The 19,626-nt window shown below is 55.9% G+C and overlaps 6 protein-coding genes across 6 annotated transcripts; 3 read left to right on the forward strand and 3 right to left on the reverse strand.

The window, feature by feature from the left end:
- Positions 1–1,913: 1,913 nt before the first annotated feature.
- On the forward strand, positions 1,914–2,697 carry DICSQDRAFT_181773 (uncharacterized protein; the record flags this gene model as incomplete). Its single annotated transcript, XM_007367465.1, has 2 exons — positions 1,914–2,282; positions 2,357–2,697. The coding sequence occupies 2 exons, from the start codon at positions 1,914–1,916 to the stop codon at positions 2,549–2,551; spliced, it is 564 nt and encodes a 187-aa protein (XP_007367527.1). The 3' UTR covers positions 2,552–2,697.
- Positions 2,698–3,942: 1,245 nt separating this feature from the next.
- Positions 3,943–4,309, reverse strand: DICSQDRAFT_171775 (uncharacterized protein; the record flags this gene model as incomplete). Its single annotated transcript, XM_007367466.1, has 3 exons — positions 3,943–4,028; positions 4,083–4,179; positions 4,262–4,309. The coding sequence occupies 3 exons, from the start codon at positions 4,307–4,309 to the stop codon at positions 3,943–3,945; spliced, it is 231 nt and encodes a 76-aa protein (XP_007367528.1).
- Positions 4,310–7,092: 2,783 nt separating this feature from the next.
- Positions 7,093–9,490, forward strand: DICSQDRAFT_64244 (cytochrome P450; the record flags this gene model as incomplete). Its single annotated transcript, XM_007367467.1, has 14 exons — positions 7,093–7,225; positions 7,279–7,373; positions 7,429–7,520; positions 7,571–7,614; positions 7,678–7,775; positions 7,838–8,013; positions 8,067–8,317; positions 8,377–8,443; positions 8,502–8,696; positions 8,755–8,784; positions 8,849–9,082; positions 9,156–9,188; positions 9,245–9,273; positions 9,330–9,490. 14 exons carry the CDS (start codon positions 7,093–7,095, stop codon positions 9,488–9,490), a joined length of 1,638 nt encoding a protein of 545 aa, XP_007367529.1.
- A 955-nt stretch (positions 9,491–10,445) lies between these two features.
- Positions 10,446–11,869, reverse strand: DICSQDRAFT_171777 (uncharacterized protein; the record flags this gene model as incomplete). The annotated part of the gene is made up of 6 exons (XM_007367468.1): positions 10,446–10,757; positions 10,815–10,868; positions 10,924–11,343; positions 11,398–11,451; positions 11,509–11,583; positions 11,636–11,869. The coding sequence occupies 6 exons, from the start codon at positions 11,867–11,869 to the stop codon at positions 10,446–10,448; spliced, it is 1,149 nt and encodes a 382-aa protein (XP_007367530.1).
- A 2,464-nt stretch (positions 11,870–14,333) lies between these two features.
- Positions 14,334–16,362, reverse strand: DICSQDRAFT_181775 (uncharacterized protein; the record flags this gene model as incomplete). The annotated part of the gene is made up of 2 exons (XM_007367469.1): positions 14,334–14,486; positions 14,539–16,362. 2 exons carry the CDS (start codon positions 16,360–16,362, stop codon positions 14,433–14,435), a joined length of 1,878 nt encoding a protein of 625 aa, XP_007367531.1. The 3' UTR covers positions 14,334–14,432.
- Positions 16,363–17,464: 1,102 nt separating this feature from the next.
- On the forward strand, positions 17,465–18,738 carry DICSQDRAFT_181776 (uncharacterized protein; the record flags this gene model as incomplete). Its single annotated transcript, XM_007367470.1, has 2 exons — positions 17,465–17,686; positions 17,748–18,738. 2 exons carry the CDS (start codon positions 17,465–17,467, stop codon positions 18,054–18,056), a joined length of 531 nt encoding a protein of 176 aa, XP_007367532.1. The 3' UTR covers positions 18,057–18,738.
- Positions 18,739–19,626: the final 888 nt, after the last annotated feature.

The raw sequence follows: 19,626 nt of genomic DNA on the forward strand, positions 1-19,626 counted from the left end.
GTAGACGGCACGCAGATGGACGTGACTAGCACACCGAGCGACATAGTGCAAATATCGACATATTTCCGGATATGAGGCCCATGCTTGTATAGTACTACACAGAGAGCATACAGGAGGGGATTTCAACACCGGTGGCCTATCAGGGGGTGGGGGAGAAGGCGGGAGGGATGACACACAGATGGAACGTACCTTATACGCAAGCCTCGCTCTACCGTAAGGCGCCGTCACACCAAAGTGGCATGGACGCATCCCCTGTGCACTCCCTTTCCTGGACCACTGACATGCTGCGTGTAGCTCGAAGTTGTCCAAGGAGGTCGAGCAGAGCGAGAAGAGACGGCGAAGGGGCAGACGAACGAGGCAGAGCCAGCATGCATGCGGATGGCGAGCGCTTAGTGTGTTTCCACTATTCGGCACAGGTTACGCTCGTGGGATTTCCGCGTGATGCAGCCGGGTACATATGCTTGACATGCATCTCCCAGTCCCTCCTTCCGCCGTATTGGTCGACGTCAACTGGCAAGGCAATTACCTCATGAGTCTGCATTATGAGTGCCCAACATTGTCTCACGATAGCTCGTCCTTCCAGGTTGTAGAGATAGATGGGGTCAATCACTGTATTGCTTCCGAGTCATCGTTCCGCCGCTCGTTTCTGGGACGCCATCGTTGTTCTTCTGTCTCTGCTCGGTCTGGGTTGCCTGATCGATGACCTCAAACTTATGTACTGAACACGTCTCTAGCTTTTGACTTCCACGCCAGGCTGCGCGATGCGTCGTCGAGCCGTGCTGCATCCGCCATTGTAATTGACGTGCAACTTGGTCTTACACTGGACACGTTATGTAGGTCTCTGATATCAGTGCGCCACCGCGATGATGTTCATCGTGTCTTACCGTACTCTCTTCTCTAGTCGATGCATCGGTCAAGATGCTTCCGAGTTTCACGCCAGAATGCGACTACATGAGTCTCACGACGGAGCAGCTGAGGCGCATCCCCCAGCCAGCATGCTTCTCGCCGTCGTTGTCGCTCTATTGCAGTTTGTGAACGGGCAGAGTACGAATGCTACCTGCTCTGACGACTATGACTGGGTATCTCCTCTGGTCATGGCATACGTCGACGATATTGTGACGCTGATATGATACTTGCAGATGCGCAACTCGAAAGCTCAGAGCCCTTGCCTGATCACCGCCTGGCTACAGTACCCGTGCTACGGTCGTGCGTCTCCTGCCCAAGGTATCTGACCTGGATGCGTGCGCTGACTTGGCCCCCATAGCCTTTCAAGTTCCAGGACTGCCTTCAGGCCCGTATTCCTATTCGGGACCATTGAATGGCTCTGCATACCCATGTGCATGCAATACAGTGCTCTATTCAATGTGGGCGGCATGTGCTGTATGTCAAGGGGCCGGAATCAGTCGCATATACCCGTACGTCTCTGAGGTGGTCTGGGCGTAGGTGCGACTGACCACTTGTCTTATCCAGATGGTCGTCCTTCTCCGAGTACTGCTCGAAGGTTTCGGTCGAACAGCACGTAGTTTCCCCGCCTGACTATATAGAAGGATGGAAACTGACTGATTCACTCTAGATACCCCGAATTAATACCCAACGACACCGCGGTACCTCTTTGGGCATACTTACCACTCGCAGTAAGTGCCTCGTACCATCCGTTGTCTCCAAGTACCCTTTTGATCCATTGGTTCGCAGAACAATACGTTCAACCTGGCAGCCGCAAAATCCAACGCCTCAGAAGGTGAGCCCGCACAACTCCAGCTATCTGCCTATCATTGTTCATTCATAACTTTGGCGATTTCTCCGATATGACCGAATGAAACCTCGTTCGCATCCTCGCCACAACGTTGTCGTTAGCCACCTCGAACTCAATCTCCTCATCACGGCTCCCTGCCTCCTCTGCCTCCACCCAACAGATGCATCACACCGGGAGCCTCGGGGTCACTGCCGGAATAGTCGGCAGCATCATCGGCGTGGCGGCCATAGTCTCGGCGCTCGTCATAGTCGTCCGCAAGTGGGGAGACAGACTAGCCCGAAAGCGGGCTGCCACAATGGTCGGTATGGACGAGGTAGGCACTGTATTGGTCCGGCAGTGGACGAACACAACGGCCGGCGTTGGCGAGCGGATCCTCGATACCGCTCGTAGGTCCCGCATCGTCGTCGTCGACAAGTGGCGCGCTACCACACGCGCCTTGGCGCGCCTCCGACGCAGCCGTCGGAGCGGCAGCGCCCCTCCCGGTCCACCGACCGTCCACAGGCTCGTGAATCTGAGCCCACTCCTCTACGTACGTGCATCGCACCTACCCATGTGCATGTTTGATCCACCGGCGGGCATCTGATCCCCGTCACGTCCTTTCAGAACCCCGACGACCCGCGCACGTTCCCGCCGATGCCTTCCCCAGAAGAGATTGACCTGTATCGTCGCCACGAGGCGCTGCAGCCGATGAAGTGCGCCCGGTCGTTCACTTCGGTCGCTACGGGCAGCACTGCGGCGGACCAGTCCCCGTTCCCAGCCGTGGCGGGTTTCCCCTGGCGGCCCGAGGGCGCTCTGTAAATTGTGGATGGGTGGGTGTCATGGACCTGGGGCTCCACGCGGTGGTGCAATGAATGAGTTGCTGTTGCGGTCCTCAGCGGGCTGACGTTGTCGGCTGACATATCTGGCGCATTGTGTATCCACATCTGCACGTATACCTATACCCTTTTGGACTCGACAAGCGACTGATCCGATCCCGGCCCCCTCTCGCTCGTTCTCTTCGCGATAGAAGTCCCGTACGCTCCGGCGGCGGACAGATCACGCGCTCGCGTGCAGTGGCGCATCGAAGAGATGGCGAGGTTGGTGTGCTCGCCATACAATACAACGTTCCGAGAAGCGCGTCGAACGTACCGTGCAATCACGACATGGCTTCAGAGGTTCTAAGATCCGGTCCTGGCCCGAAGACAGCTTCCATATGTTGCCCCAAGCGGGCGTGGAGGGTAGGTGCCCACCATGCGAGGCATTTGGTTAATCCACGTGGCGAGGCTGAGGAGCCTGCGTTGCGGCAAAATCTCTCCGTCGTCGCAGTCGTCGCCGCAGGAAAGTCGTGGACGCCATGAGAGAGGATGTATCAGTCCCCGCGGCCAGGAAGATTGCGAAGAACACGTCGCCTACCGTCCACGACAGCCCAACATCGGTCGAAGTCTTGCAATCAGTTCCTGTGATACTCTTGCTGTTCGCCTCGCTAATGGCCAGACTGTCGTGTACACATATCACCGCTTCCTGGACGAGCAGATGTGTTACATACCTTGCTGCCGGGTCCTGTGCGAGGCACAGGACTGTAAACTACAGAGATCGAGCCCGCGCGGCACAACGTAGTGGGCGTTAGTCGGATGCAAAGATTGCCGTGACATCTTCCCTTGCATGGTTCCTGACGACGTGAGCTGGATCAATTCGGGCAGCAGCGCATCCGGATTATCAGCGATGATACTATGAGCTTACTATTCCCGTTGCCCTTGCATGCAAAGCCGGAAGTTGAAAAGCGACCAGTGGACGTTGTGGTCCGGACTCGGAGAAACCCGGATCGTTTGTCGAGGCCAAGATAGGTAGCTGAAGCGCCCACGCTGACACTTCGCTCGGCGACCCAGGCTGGCTTTCCTCCGGCCACTTTGCCTATGGTTGCCACCTCATACCGTCCGTCAGTATTCTGTTTCCCACAACTGAGGATTCAGTAGTCGAGCGTAGGCTCTAAGAGCTTCATACCAGAAGGCGTGCCAACACCTCCGGTTCGAATCACGAAGATCCTAGTGGGTCGGTGTCGTATGGCGCAAATTATATTGACATATCCGTTCCAGCAGTAGCGGTGCAGGTGTATATATATATATATATAGTACACAAGTGCTTGTCTCAATGTTCGAGATGAGAGCACTGAGGTCCTTCTGGCGTTCTACCGTGGCGCAATCACGGCGCAATCACGGTTTCCGGTCGCCTTGGACCGTCCCGCGAACGTCTGCCGAGTTCAGCCGTGCGTCGCTGACGCCCTTTGGCGCGTCATCTCCTGCACAAGGAGTTCAGAGGTCGCGTGACGAAGTGACAAGACGAGTGTACGCACTGTAGATGGAGGCGGGGCCCTCTTCCTTCTTCGTTTGCTTCCCCGCGACGTACATGTAGCCCAGGGTTCCAAAAACGGCGGTGACGGTGGCGATAGCCTGCGCAGTCGTCATAGAGCGGTGAGTGATCTCTCATGCGACGGCTTGCGAGCGGCAGGGGGCATTGAGGACGTCGACTTACCAGGGTACGACCGGAGCCTCTTGCCTGAACACCGGAATTGGCAGGCATGGCGAGTAGAGTGCGTTGAATTGATGAGCGGTCTTTCTGTCCGTGCGTCGACGGAGGTGCGAGATGGCTGGATGTGTTTTGGAACGGAGGGGACGTCGCGACAGTGCTTATAACCTGCTCTATGACGTCATGGTGCCCTCGCTAGGCTGGCGCATCAGGCGCTCCTGGCTCCATGCACAGACTTGCATACCAAACGCATTGATGGCGCAAACGAGCAAAGTCATACTATCCAAGCACACGTCCCCTTGATATAGTTATGACGTCGTAAGAACCATGGTGCACTCTGCCCTTATAAATCAAATGCCAGTGGTCAACATAACCATCGAGGCGTGTCGCGGTGGTATCGACAAGTATCGATGAGAGAGATGAACAAGACAGCGCCGCGCAGTGCGATTGCTGGTTCGGAACGACCTGCCCGATCTGAGATACATACCGCCAATTCAGACGGTGTCCTACTTCGAGCGGGGCCGTGAAAGCGAGAGTTTCTTGGCTTAAAGTCGACGTCTGAACATCAGGTTTAGGTGGCGATTTCCAAGGGACGCTTAACACGAGAAGTCCAGGACTTTCAAGCCCAATACGTCGTGAACTCCTGTCCTCATTCCTCCGACCACGTTGGTACCCAGTGCGGGACACTCGAAGGCATACATATCCCAAACCAATCATGAGTTGGCTGGCATAACGTCGCGTAAGGGAGCAGGCTACGCCAACAACTCCCGAAGAACACAATACGATGCGAACCCTTCAAATGTCTGATGCACCGAGCTTCCAGTCGACTGACCGGTCCCAGAGTACCCCAGAGAGAAGAGGCTTCCCCCGACGACACAAGCCGGCAGTGCAGTGGCAAGGTCATCCCGTCTCCGCGTTGCAAGCAGAGCGCAGAGAGCAAGGGCGGCAAAAATAAGATAACCAAAAATGAAGGCGGTGCCTTCATAATAGTGGTTAAACTATTAAGAACAGATACTACACTTGATCTAAGCCAAAAGGCCAGAGTGGTGAGGAAACAGGAAGGCCGGGGTCGGACTTATATACTCAAAGCTGGTGGGCACGGACCAGGTGGAGGCGTGTGTTGTTCGCGCACTTACCCGCATTGGGCAGCAGCCGGGTCCCGGAGCTGACGGTCTGACACGGTCGGCTATCAAGCGCCCATCGGCGCAAACTGTCTCGAGCGTCTTCAATGTTCAGAACTTCATGCATCATTCTCTATCGTCGTGTACCGTGGCATACCTTTGATCTATCCCCTCCAAATATGACTTCAAGGCTATCGCACACTAGTCATCACCATATAGTCAAGTCATGCCTGCAGCCGTCTTTACCGTGCTACTCCGCATCAGTACGCTTGGAACGAACCAGACAGCAATCACGCATTTTTCTTGGGATCACCGTGGCCTAAAACGTCTACCACGCTCGCCGCGGATGGCACAGTGTCTACTCGGCTCAAAGTGTCATGTTTGCTTATCTGGGGCGTTTGCTTCCATCGGGCGCCTTCAATTGTAGTACCAGGCTCAGGCCCCGTTCGGTACGTCGGATAGGATTAGAATAGGGTTGATTTACAAGCCAAAATCGCCGTAGCCGCTCAGTGATGGGCGTGGGGCTCCGAGCGGCTACGGCGATTTGGTAGGGAAAACTAAACATATCCTACTCTAACCTGACGCACCGAACGGAGCCTCAGGCTACACATTGCATGAGGAATGATCAGGCTGCATGACTAAGGTCAGCCATGTAGCGTTTCCTCATCCTCTACTGATTGACAGAAAGCGTTCCCCATCCCCATTCAGCCACCCGCTACCCGCCCGGGATGCCGTACTGCCCAAGTCTTGGTACCATTTGCCCTATCCCAGACGCCTTGCTTGTCGCTGTCAAGCTGCGCTGTCGTGTCTGGGCCTCATATTCCTTCGACTCGAAGGGTCATTACCTCGCCAGGATACGCTGATCATTGCCGAGGCTGAACGATATGCACGTGGCTCGGACTAGCAGCAATCCCTGGACCTCACGAGCGAACGTCGTCCCGCGTTAGGGAGAGCGCGTGCCGTTCTCGACAATTGCCCGACCGGCAATCCCGCTCTCGAAGTTCTCCACGAAATTGATACTCAGAAGACTTCCATTTGAGAAACCTTGCATCGCCTTCCTGGAGCTCTCCCCACGCCAAGTTACGCAGTGCGCTTGACTCATTCGCAGCTTCTGTTCCCCGATCCTCTGGACAGAACCGAAAGCGTCGGGTCTACGGTCATGGTGAGTGCCTAACCCCAATGACATGAACCGTAAGAGTCGCATGCTGACTCTCGTTCTACTACACTGACCGACGTACGTTTCCGAAAGCGCTCTCGTGGGTATCCCCCGCATCTGCCGAAGCAGTATACTGCAAAAGCTTGCGAACTTCCCCAAGACGTAGCCTATGAGGTAACCGCCTGTTATCGCCTTCTCTGCAGCCGATCATGTGAGCCATACTGCAGGCCTAGAACTCACCCCGCTCCCAGCGATGAGAGCCTGATTGACTTCTGCGTTACAGGTCCGTCTGTGCCCTAAGCGCGAAGCCGACGCCGCACTCTCATGTACATCCGAAAGGGTGACGCTGCTACGTCCCCATGGGCGACGTGAATAGCCACATGGCCCGGCCCCGACGGACATTTGTCGCAAGCCATTAGCTACGTGGGGTTCTGCCGTCGGTGGCCTGAGAGGTACGTCCGTCGTATATAGGAGTGTGCGTCGTCGTGTCTGCTCCTCAGTCCTATCCCTCCCTCTTCCTCTCGACTGACTGATACAATCGCCAGTGCAACTCGGTAGAAATGCTCGCATCCTTGCTCCAAGGGATCGCCATTTGCTCGGCGACGTGGTTCCTGTGGAAGTACTTCCGGCAGGTCTTCGTCAAGTCGCCCCTTGACAACATCCCAGGTCCTGCTGCGGAGTCGTTCATCTACGGTGTGCAAGCAAATCTCGTGGACTCATGCTGTTGTCTGACATCCGTGCTCCAGGCAATCTGCGCCAGCTGCTCGACAAGAATGGCTGGGGTTTCCTCAAGAGTCTAGAGTCGTATGACGGCGTTGTGAAGCTGCATGGCCCTCTCGGCGTACGTCCTCACCACTATGTCTCGAATACGTATTGAACTCCTCCTTCTCCTATAGCACCGGATGCTGTTTGTCTTCGACCCGACCGCGATGCACAATATCATAGTCAAGGATCAGTACATTTACGAGGAAGCTGCGTTCTTCATCAAGTACGTCGTTTCGGCATGGTGTCGCTCGTCGCCCAACTCACGTCGCTCAGGTCCAATCTCCTGAACTTCGGCCCCTCGCTGCTCGGCACGCTCGGTGAGTAGTCGCGCTTCGCCTCTCGTTGCGGCCGCCATTCATACCGATCTCTTACTTCTATAGGCGAGCACCATCGAAAGCAACGCAAGCTGCTCAACCCCGTCTTCTCCATCGCCCACATGCGTCGCATGATTCCCATCTTTAACGACGTCTGTCTGAAGGTGCGTCTGCTTCCTCATTCGCTGGCTCTCCCTAGGCACCGACGGGCCTGTCCCTATCACAGCTGCAGAAGGCTCTCGAGTCGCGCATCGACGGGAACGACATGGTCGAGATAGACATGTTGTCGTGGATGGGCCGCACCGCCCTCGAGTTGGTCGGCCAGGCGGGACTTGGCTATTCGTTCGACCCGCTCGTCACAGACAAACCTGACGACTATGCGAGCGCCATCAAACTGTTCCAGTGAGCATTGCCAATTCTTGCTATGGTCTGCCACGCACTCATGTTGTAACTAGGCCTGTGCAGGCGGAAGTGAGCTTGCTACGCCGCCTCGTGCCGTACGTCAGCGATCTCGGCCCGCCTGCATTCCGCCGGTGGCTCCTGGACATGTTCCCCCACAAGGGCGTGCAGCAGCTCAAGTCGATTGTTGACGTGATGCACGAGCGTTCCCTCGAGATCTTCCAGCTGAAGAAGCAGGCTCTAGAACAGGGTGACGAAGCCGTCGCCCACCAGGTTGGCGAAGGCAAGGACATCATGAGTATTCTACGTAAGTCTTCTTAGATCACCATCGCCGCCAATCAAGGTTTGACATGCTGTACCCTTCAGTGAAGGCAAACGTCGAGGCATCGGATGAAGATAAGTTGCCGGAGGAGGAGATCCTTGCACAAATGTCGTGAGCGGCCAATGATTAGCTCGACACACCAAAACCGCGCTAACTACTTCTGGGTCAGCACATTCATCTTGGCTGGGATGGATACTACCTCCACTGCATTGTCCATCACGCTCACCATTCTGTCTCAACACCCGGAGGTGCAGGAAAAGCTCCGGAACGAGATCTTGGAGGCATCCAAAGGGGAGCCGCTTGAGTACGACGCCCTCGTCTCCCTTCCCTACCTGGACGCAGTCTGCCGGGAGACCTTGCGTCTGTGAGTGATCTTGTCCTGTACAATGAACGTGAACCGTACGATTGATGGCGATGACCAGCTACGCCCCCGTCGCTCAGGTGTTCCGCGAGTAAGGACCGCGTAGCGTGTTCTCGTTCAGTCGTAGATGCTGATTGTTCCCGTCCCGTATGAAGGACTCGAGAGGACGTGGTGATGCCTCTATCGCACCCTATCCGAGGTGTGGACGGCAAGACGATACACGAGATCTTCGTCCCTAAGGATACCGTCGTCGCCGTCGGTCTCCTCGCGTCCAATCGCAACAAGGCCATCTGGGGCGAGGATGCAGAAGAGTGGAAGCCCGAGCGTTGGCTGTCGCCCCTGCCCGGAAGCGTCACTGAATCCAAGATTCCGGGCATATATTCAAACCTGTACGTTTCCGAGTCGTCACTTCGGTTGCTGCCAGACGCGTCTCTGCGGAATTGCTCACCGCTCCGTCTGCAGTATGACTTTCCTGGGAGGCGGTCGCGCTTGCATGTAAGACACCACGTCCGATCGTGATTGGCATCGCTTACCGTCTCTCATACTTGCAGTGGATTCAAATTCTCGCAGCTCGAGATGAGTGAGCATTCGGTCCTACTAGTAAATCCTTGCAGTCGCTGACATATTGTTTCGCAGAGGTTGTACTGTGTCTCCTTCTGTCGAAGTTCACATTCGCACAGTCCGACAAGAAGGTGAATTGGGTCTTGTCTGGCGTCCGTTTCCCGACCGTAGGCAACAGCCCGAAGCCGTCAATGCCTCTGAAAGTAGGGCTGTACAAGGGGCCTGTTCCTGCATAAGTAATAATTCCTGTCACGTAACAATGTCGATAGCGATCGGCCTCTTGAGCTGCACCTTCCTGCTACCTCGAGCCAGTCAAGTTGCTTACCTCGCTTTCGAAACTTCGCCTCCAGCGGTGCTTCTGACGCCCCTGGTGATTTAGCAGTTGTCATGCAAGACGCTATTATGAAGGGGCTGATGCGATGATGGGGTCCACTGCGATTATTTCTCAGGGTTTCACAGCATGGGAGAAGTCCATCGAGTTCAGATATGAGCGCCTCCCAGGACACCACAGCTCTTCGGCTTCCTCTGCATACTTCGAGGGGTAGGCCTCCATGATTAAGGAGAGTAGTCGTCGTCGACTGACGGCTACCGTCCTCGATTAGCGATGGGGACCGAGCTGCCCCTCATCTGAACGGAGGCGGCAACGCAGACCCGAGGGTATAGAGATGCAAGTCCGGGTTGATGATGGGAATCCTGGGTACGAGGAAGTGTATCGGTGGGGCATATGGGAACGAGGCCGAAATTGCGAGCGAGTCCAAACGGAAATGGGGACGCAGATCCAAGGATATAGGGAATACGAGTCCGGAGTATAGGAGTTGAATCCTATGTGCAGGTGTTGACTCCTGGGAGGAAACGTATCTGTGGGGTATGTGGAAACGAGGCCGATAGAAGAGCGCAGACACTGAACCGTATGTGTGGCTTTGTTTGTTATAGATGGAAGGCGAGGGAAGCTGCTGGCAGACGCGAACCTGGAAACTGGGGGAGACGAGGGAGACGACGCAAGGAGAATCAGGGACTGAGACAGGGAAAGGTGAGACAGGGAAAGGCAAGACCAGGAAGTGATGTGCAGCCAGCAAAGCATCCAGACAGAGAGTAAGCGCGTCGATGAGGGGTGAGGCCTCGATGGCCGAGGAGAGTAGTCGGTGTTGACGGTCGACTACCATCCTCGGCTAGGGATGTTGACCGAGCACCCTAGTAGGGGCCACCGACCGACACCAGCCGTCCCTGGCGCCGAGACTTGACTGGCGTAGGAGGCACCACCCGAGCCCGAGTGGGTCCGGCTCGGGTCCGAACGCGGACAGGCGTTGTCTGAGGGAGCCGGGACTGCTCCCGGGCGTTGGCTGCGCGGATGTTCCGGAGGGCGTAGGCCATCTCGTTCGATACATGCCCGAGGTTGCGGCAGTACGTCGACATCGTCGGCGGGCGTTGCGACTGGGGAAGCGCAGGGGTAGAATGGGAGGGAGGGGATGAGCACACTGTTGGTTCGGAGGACGTCTCCTCCATCTGCGATGACAACGTGATCAGCCAACGCGCACGAGGACGAAGGATGATCCCACGAACCTCAACAGTCGGGTACTCAAGTGGGGCTGACCTGAGACCCTTCATCGGCGACCCCTACAGGGAACCTCGTGAGCACCCCCATACACCCATAGCACAGAAGACGACAAACCGGTGGGACAGCTGTCACATCCATCGGCACAGGCCCATACCCGTCCCTCCTCGGGAAGTCCACTATCGTCCCCACCCTCCCCTCATCAAAGTTCGCGAAGACGTCCTCCGGTACGACCGCCCCGCTCTGATTGAAGGGAGGATGGTACTTGTTCGCAGGCCTCCGATCGGTCCCGCAGAACGGCAACCCATGCGCCCTCGCCCGACGCACAAGCGGGGAACGGTGCGTCTCGCGGCCATGCCCCTCCACAGACTTGGTGAGCGAGGGATGCTGACCGTTGATGGCCTTCGTGGCGAGGTAGATGGTGCGGGGGACGCCCATGTGCTTCTCTGCGAACCGAGCCTCGCGCATCGCCTGGCGGGAGGTGGGCTGAGCTGGCGATGCGAGAGGCTGACAGGCGGCTGGCGGCTCGCATGGAGGCTGGGACCGTAGCAGAGCGAGTTCCTGGCGATGTCCGTGTGAAATTGCACTGACCCTGTCGCGCCGACGAGCGACCTTCTTGAGTGCCTTGCTGGTCTCCTTGATCTCCTGAGTGACTTGTGTGAGCCACGTCGCGGTCATCAGTGCAGTGAGCGGTTTACGAACCTTGGCAATGCGAGCCTCTGCAGAGGACTTCCCCTTGGTACCGACACGAACCTCCTCTCGGATACGCAGATGGAGCTGTTGCACTGATGAGCTCGGTGCTTGGCCAGTAACAGGTCAGGAAGCTCACCTTCTTGGTCATCTCGTAGGTATGCCGGTCAATTGGAACTTCAACACCGTCGCTGTCTTGATCGACTTGGAGGACGTCGGCCACGAAGTTCTTGACGTCGTCCTTGAGGAGCGGGGACACACGTCGAGGGTTGAAGGAGTACAAGGCGACGGGCACGGGACCCGGAAGGACCCAGAACTTGCGAGCGGACCTCTTCAATGACTCCCATGCGTTATATATGTTTGTTGTGTCCATCTTGAAATTGTTTATGTTGCGAAGCGAGGATACGGGCGGATGCAGAACGAGGTCACGGCGATGGAAAAGTAGACAAGAGTCGACGCAGAGAGATGAGAGCAGGTATAGAGCGATGATAGCAGGTGTAGAGCGACGATAGCAGGTATGCAGCGATGGAAGCAGGTGGAAAGCGGTAAGGCCAAGCACTCGACCTCGAGCCGGTTTATATGCCGACCGGGTCAGAGGCTGACATGGAAGGCGGAGGATCTGGGGAGCGACCACCATGTCAGCCTCTGCACTTGTCAATCGGAGAAGCAGCACTCGCAATGTCGATCGTGCCAATAGCAAAGGCCTGGGTACGTCGTTGACTCTAATCTTCCAAACAGCGGTGCGTCATCGTCGGAGAAAATGTCAGCCCACGTCTGCCGATCGCATCGACGTGCTTACCCCGACACCTCCGCTTGTCTGTCTGGATGCATCGCTGGCCTCACATCACCTCTTGGTCCTGCCTTTTCCCTGTCTCCGTCCCTGAGTTTCTTTCCTGCGTCGTCTCCCCCAGTTCCCAGGTTCGCGTCCGTGACGGTCTGCCAATGACTTTCCTCGTCTTCTACCATAACAAACAAAGCCATACATCCGGTTCGGTGTCTACGTTCTTTGATCGGCCGCATTCCCACATACCCCACGGATACGTTTCCTCCCAGGATTCAAATCCTATACTCCGGACTCGTACATTAATACCCCTGGATCATCTGCTTGGACTCGCTTGCCTATGCGTATTCGGCCGCGTTCCCCACATCCGCCATGGATACATCTCCTCATACCCAGGATTCGCTTCCTTTATCCAGGAATCACTTCCTTTACATAGGATTCATTTCCTTTACCCAGGATTCATATCCTTTAACCCAGGATTCACTTCCTCATACCCCGCACATGTGTCCCTATACCCTCGGATCTGCGCTGCCGCTTCCGTCTGGACTCCCTCAATACAGATATACCCCTTCTAGCCTAGATGCTGGCGAATAGGCATATACATATACATATACATTTTGACCACATCTTGTCCGCTTCTTTTGATTCTCGTCTCTTGGCTTCAATCTCGTCTCTTAACTTCGGACAGATCCTACATATACACTGTACGAGTATAATCACCCGGCGACGTTCTACATATGCCTAGTTGTACTCCGGTGTGTCATGTTTCCAGTGTTTCCAGGCAGTGTACCCCCGCGAGACCTACGTTCTCGTTTTATAGTATTTTATAGTAATAACAGTAATAAAACCCATGTGTTTGTTATACCCAAACACCCATGTGCCCCATGCACCATTGGCGCGCTTCTCTTCTGCCTACAGCTATCTTCATGACTGGGGCAACACGTTCGGTATAGCTTCGTAGCCGAGACGCGCCTCTCTCAAAGGACCGTTCGAAGACCCTTATATCACGTCGGTATTGTCAGGCAGAAGCTCAAGCGGACGGTAACCATTGTCCCTCCGGAATTCATCGACTAGCTGACGCTTGCGAAACCTGCCTGCAATCCTGACCACAGCGACGGTAAGTATCTCTTCCACGGATATCTCCGCAGTCAATTGATCTACTACAATAGCATGCAGAATGGACTGAACTCAATGTCCTGACTGCCATGCAGCAAGCGGTCGCCCGTGTAGGCAGCCGCACTTTTGAGGGACTAGTACCGTCGCTCTGTACATTGCGTGTGCGAGCTCGAACCTTTTCACCACCTGATGTACTGATATGCAGGTCGGAACACCGAGTATCTGGCGCGGTCTATCCGAGACGCACGCGACGTCGTGATGGACCGGTTCCCATACTTTATGAAGCAGCAGTGATTTCCGTCACAGCCGAGTACATGAGGCGTGCTTTGTGCTATTTCCACAGACTTGTCAGCAAATGCGTGCCAGGAAAGATGAAGGGGGGTCGTAAGGGAAGCCAGCGCGGAGGGTGGCCCGGACATGTCCATGACGACCGGACACGTGGCAGCAAGCGCTTCAACGAAGGTTCGAACTTTGGACAGTGCGTGTCGAGTCGACGGCGTCGACTCCACGGCGTACTTATAAGTTATTGCCAATCCTTGACTCCTCGACCTCTTGGACCGCCACCTGTACCATCCCTGTGTATGTCCATCTCAGCTTTTCCACGTATCCCCTCAGTCGCTCTGCAGCCTGCAAGATGCTCTCATCCACCTCAGCTTGCGCCGCTCTCTCGAACTTTCCTCTCCCTATGTTGTGTCGTATCCGATGAGGCAGTCCTCTCCTGCGTGATGCCCCAAAAGAACAACGAGGTCATGATAATAGCTGCAAAATTTGACAATGGAGTATCGAATCCGGCGTCCCTGCCAAATTCCAATGACACATGTAGTTAGCCGACACCCGCTGAAGTTGCCGGACATTGAAGTTGGCGAACTTGCTACTGGCACTCAAAGCAAACACGGGATCCATTTTCAGCTTTGCGCCAACAAACTGTAGTAGACCTTCTGGGAATAGAACCTGGAAGCAACCTCCAAACCTACTGACGCGAATGCGACCGCGCTGATAGCTACTTAGGACAAAAGTAGCCCGTGCTTTGAATCCCAGACTACTCGCAGAACCGTTGCAGCAATTGCGCCAAAACCTTCTCTCGAAGCTGTCGCTGCGTACCTTTCCGTTAGTGAGTCCTCTGACAGAGTAGACAGATTGCTCACCACGCCTTCTATCTCGGGCAGCTCAACCTCCAACGAGCCTCCTTCTGTGCCATCCGTAGCAGCCTGCTTCGGGTCCTCGTCCGCAGTGTTTTCCGCTTGCTGTCCAGTCGACACGTGGTATTGTGCAGTGGTCAAAAGCTCCGATACCGGTTCCAACGCGTCGTAAAAGAAATCGTCATCAACAAAGGAGTCGCGAAGGGTGAAACGGTCGCACAGCGCGGCGATGCTCAAGAGTGCCCACCTATGGGGCCCAAAGTGCCACCGCGTGATATGCATGCGCTGCAGAATGATGTCGTCGAGGCCAAGCCCCTGCTCGAGCCAAGTACGGGCAGCCTCTACCAGTGGCTGCAAGACTACGTGCCACCCCAAGGAGTTGTGTTCATATTCATAGCCAAAATCGACCTCCAGGCGCGAAAGCGATGGCCATCCGCCCTTTAGCGCCACCTCTCGGAGGGCGAGGAAGAAGTGGCGGATAACCCCTAGATCCTCGCTTTGAACCCGGATGGTTTGCAAGTCGGGGAACGCCGCCTGGGGCAATCTCCAAGCGGCAACGGGGGCGGCATCGTAGAACTTGTTGAAAGATAGTGTCCGTAGCGGCGCGGTACAGAATCCGTCACACAGCACGCCTATGACCGTGCTGAGCTTGCTCTCTGCCGTGCTGGGTTGCGAGGAGAGCTTCTTCAAGTAGCTGGTGACACGGAAGTACAGAGGCACATGTATCGCGCTCGCTGCAGTCCGGATAGAGCCGCGGTTCCAGTTGGCATCCGAGCAAATCTGGAAGTCCCACGGGTCATTCCTGGAGACATACAGAGCGGTGCATTTCGCAAGGACATGACGGAGACGCAGCGGGAACAGCAGCTTGGTCGAGTCGGCGATGTCGGCATTCCTAGGTATAGAGGCGCTGATGTAGAGGACGCACAATGCGGGCGCGTCGATCCTCTGCAGGATCGGGGCGATGAAGGTGAGCATGCCATCGAGACGAATTGTCCTGAGTCTGGCTAGCCGATACAAAGAGGTAGGGACATCGTCGGCCAAGGCGGGAGTGGCCCAACTACTCAGCGGGAGTGATACCTGGGTGCCCAAGACTATCAAAGACTCTAGGTAAGGAGCGCCGGCCACAACTTGGAGGAAATCGTCCAAGCGCGTCCACCGGTTCGCAGACGGATCAAAGCGGATGTCGAGCTCGCGCAGTACACTCCAAAAACTCGGCGTAGAAGGTATCTTGATGTGGGAGGTGACAATGAACCGACGGACGCTGGGATGCAGCTTCTCCGACAGTCCGAGGTCAAACGGTGCCTCGAGCTGACGATTTTGCAGCACGTCCAGCTTGCTAAGATCGATGTGCTCGAGTGCCGGGAGGGGGACCTCGAACAGCGGTCTGATGCAGGGAAGACCATCGAACGTGAAGAATTCTTCGAACCGTTCCAGTGGCGACCAAGGGAACTCGGGTGCCTGGACGGAGCGGATGCTGCGCGCGAAGGGCAGCAGCAGAGGCATAGCCTTTTTGTTGTCTTCCCTCCAGCGTGACAGGAACAAGTCTATGGTGCTGTCCACTGCGCGCGAGAGACGGTACTGCAGAGCCTCCAAGTTACAGGTGATGCTGATCCTGCGCCATAACCACGGAGTCGCGATACCGACGTTGCGCCAGTGCCGACATACGAGCATGAGTGGCACCCACCCCATCCACGTCTTTGCATCCCAGACGTCTGAATCCGAAGTCTCAAAGGGAGCCACGAGAGAGAAAATGGTGGTTAGGAGCTCGGTGGGTAGACGGGCGATCGGAGGCATCTGGATGGGCCCATCCAGAGGCGTTGGCGGGAACATCGGCAGCGTGTGGGAGTAATGAGAGTGAACCAGATGCACGATCGGAGGCCGGTTATCTTTCCTGCCTCGACTGCATTGACTTTGAAGACTCACCGGAGAGGACTTGGTCTCGGCATCCGGTTTGGGACGGAGCCCGTCCGCTTTGTTTTTCTTCCGTGGTCGTAGGTTGTATGCCATCTGGTTTTTGAGCGTAAAGAAGTGTGCGAGGACGGTGGTGGTTCGGACCCAACCTAGATGAGATAGATGAGGCCGGAGCCCACCGCTTATGTACAAGCGCCTGGAAGCGAACCTTTGTCCGATCGGCAGGCGCCCGCCTTGGTCACTACATGGGCGACTGCCGCATGTAGATAGTTTCTTGGAGATGTCAATGGAGATACGTGAAAATGACATCGACTGCTTGGATATCCATAGTGTCTAAGCAGCCAGCAGCGACCAGGTGGTGCCGCCCCACAGCGTAACGGACACTCATATGTGTGCTGAGGCGCGAAAGGCTCTACGAAGGAGGGCCGCCCTATGGACGTTCGCCGAGTACCGGTCTGGCAATCCTGTGAGCCTCTGCCTTGCTTGACATTGAGGATTTCCCCCGACTCACCTGAAGGCAACAGTCCCAGAACGACCTGCTCTAGATGAGGCCATGATGAGACGGGAGCCTAATATTAGCGTTATCCAGCAGCTATTCCTGGTCAAGTTCTCGGCTATACACACCTCTGTGGGTGCTCCTATCCTCATGTCGTCCCGCCGGCTGATGATAGGGTCCTTGAATTGCCTCTCTACAGAGTACCACCCATACGCGTTACGACCTCGCCGCTAGATCCAAGTACATACGACCACCCCGGGAAGAAATCGAGACTATAACCGCGATGGATGGCTGAACCAAGGCAGCTCTTGACAAGATGGCGAAGCTCGATAGCATACTCAGGGAATCAATCCGGTACCACGGCATCACCCTCATTTGGTGTCCACCTTGCATCTCTCGCTGCGCCTGTCTGCTGGAAGCGAAGGCATCTTCGCCCCTTAGCGATGCTTACGCGGAAGGGCACGAAGGACATCGCCTTGATCAACGTTGCTCGCCGCTGCTGCGCGCCTGACGCACCACGACGAGATGACGTGCGTCAATGCGGAGATGTTCGATCCCTTCCGCTTCGCAAGGATGCATGTGGACCGCGACCGCGACCGCGTGAAGCATAAAGTCGTCAAGACGTCGGTTGACTACATCTCTTTTGGGCACGGAAAGCATGCCTGGTACGTCGACCCGTCATTCCCGCCTGTCCCGACATCCAAGGCACGCACTGTAACCGCTACGAACCTCATGGCCCAAGACGGGGTTTGCTGCAATCGAGCTCAAATCGATGCTTGCTTCCATCGTACTCAACTACGACATGAAGCTCACGGACGACGGGGGCCGATCAGAGAACATCTATCATAGGTCAGGGTCAGGGTCAGGGCCGGGGTCGGGGTCGGGACAGGCGCCAGAGCTGAACGAGCTGGTGCTCGTCCATCTGTCAACGTCCCAAAACTCGCCCGAGGCCATGCGCACCGAGTTTGTCAACAGCATGCTCCGCACGAAATCGAAGGCCCAGAAGGACGCGGTCATCGCGACGAGCCTCATGCCCGTTGCGTACGCGGTCGACGTCCGAGCGACGCTGATCTGGCCGTTCAACGGGCTCGCCGAGATTGACGGCATATGGGCGTAAGCGTCCATCCGCGGCGCGAAGGTCGCGCGTTCGATGACGAAGCAGCTCCAGGCTTTGGATGGGGCGCACGAGTCAAGGGACGACAATGAGAAGAACGGGAAGAGTGGGAGGAAGGCGCAGAAATAGAAATACCTAAAGCTCACCTTTACGCCCTCCACGCGCGTCCAAACGCTGGCCCGCTACCTCGCCGCGCGCTGTCACGAGCGAGATCCGCACATGTTCCCGCCGGCTGGATGGGTCCCGACGGAGACCGAGGTGCTTGAGGCGATCGGGTGGGCGCCGAGTCAAACGGGCGGGGTGAGGAAGAACTGGGAGGAGGAGCAGTGGGAGATGTCTGAGGTTAGAGACGATTTCAGACAAGTGATGCAGAAGGGTGCGAAGGAGTGGGAGAAATGGTACAAGGCGTTCGAGGGAAACCCGAAGAAGACGTTGAAGAAGTAATTTAGAGCACCTCGGTTGCGAATCGCCTTGAATGAATTCATACGATATAGACGAATTTGACGAGAAGGTCTCCCCCGCCGTTCACAATTGAATGAGAGGCAGTTCGTTGATGGGATATATATATGTTGGGAGGTGAGCTAGTATGAGGTAGCTGGAAGGAGGATTTTGAGCGCCGATCCTGGTGCCCTGGCAGTACTTGCTCGGCGATTGACATTCCACGACTCCCTTCACTGCAGCCACGATGAGGAGATGAACTGTCTCTTATTCCTTGTCAAAACTTACTCTCTCCAGTACTGAGCTTAAACAAGGCGACCAAGGAGGCCGCTGTAATTCGATAGACCGACAACAGCCTCAGTTTGGATACCTTCGGATTGCCCGACACTTTACATCTACGGCTTCTCATGCGCAGGCCCTGATGTTCCCGAACTCCCCTCACGTCTTCCGATATGGCTTCCACTTGATGATGTCCCTATAGTTCCTTGCTTGCGTACCTCAGTCAAAGTCGGTTTCAAGCCAAACCTCCGCAGAAGGGTTGAAATTCAAGCGCAACACAGCAACGATACGGCTTGCGATGGAGGCTAACTGCATGCAGGGACCTCGTGAACATCAATACAGCCTAAGTGGTTTGTGCAGGATGCAAATTTGGTACGCACATCTCTAGGCACTCATTGGTACTCTCGCGCACTCGTGCTAGAGGAGTTGCGTTGGGAACCCTCGGCTTCAAGCTCATGCCCTTTGTGTCTTGTAATTTGCCGCCCTGAGGACGCCTCAATGGAAGTGTCTCTTCTTCAACCAGACGCACATCCATGCTACTGCTAGAACTCTCAGCACGTCACCCTTGGTTGTGCACAGCGCTTGCCTTCCCCCACCTGCAGACAAAGTTGATGTCGCTCCTTATAGCCATAAAATCCGCGCATGGTTCGGGCCGGATCCTCTGCTACGGAGCCGCCTCGGCATGAGACTGTTGCCTATCACTGCCGGTGCAGAGGAATGGTCCCACTATCCTTCTCACTAGTCCTGGTGATAGTCATAGTCCGCTGGACGCTAGTACAGGTACTCGCGTGTAACAAACTCGCATGGTGCAAGGATAGTAACTCCCATGTACTGATTCCCAAGCCCGTTCGCAAGG

The sequence above is a fragment of the Dichomitus squalens genome (assembly GCF_000275845.1).
Source record: "Dichomitus squalens LYAD-421 SS1 unplaced genomic scaffold DICSQscaffold_25, whole genome shotgun sequence".
Lineage (NCBI taxonomy): Eukaryota > Fungi > Basidiomycota > Agaricomycetes > Polyporales > Polyporaceae > Dichomitus > Dichomitus squalens.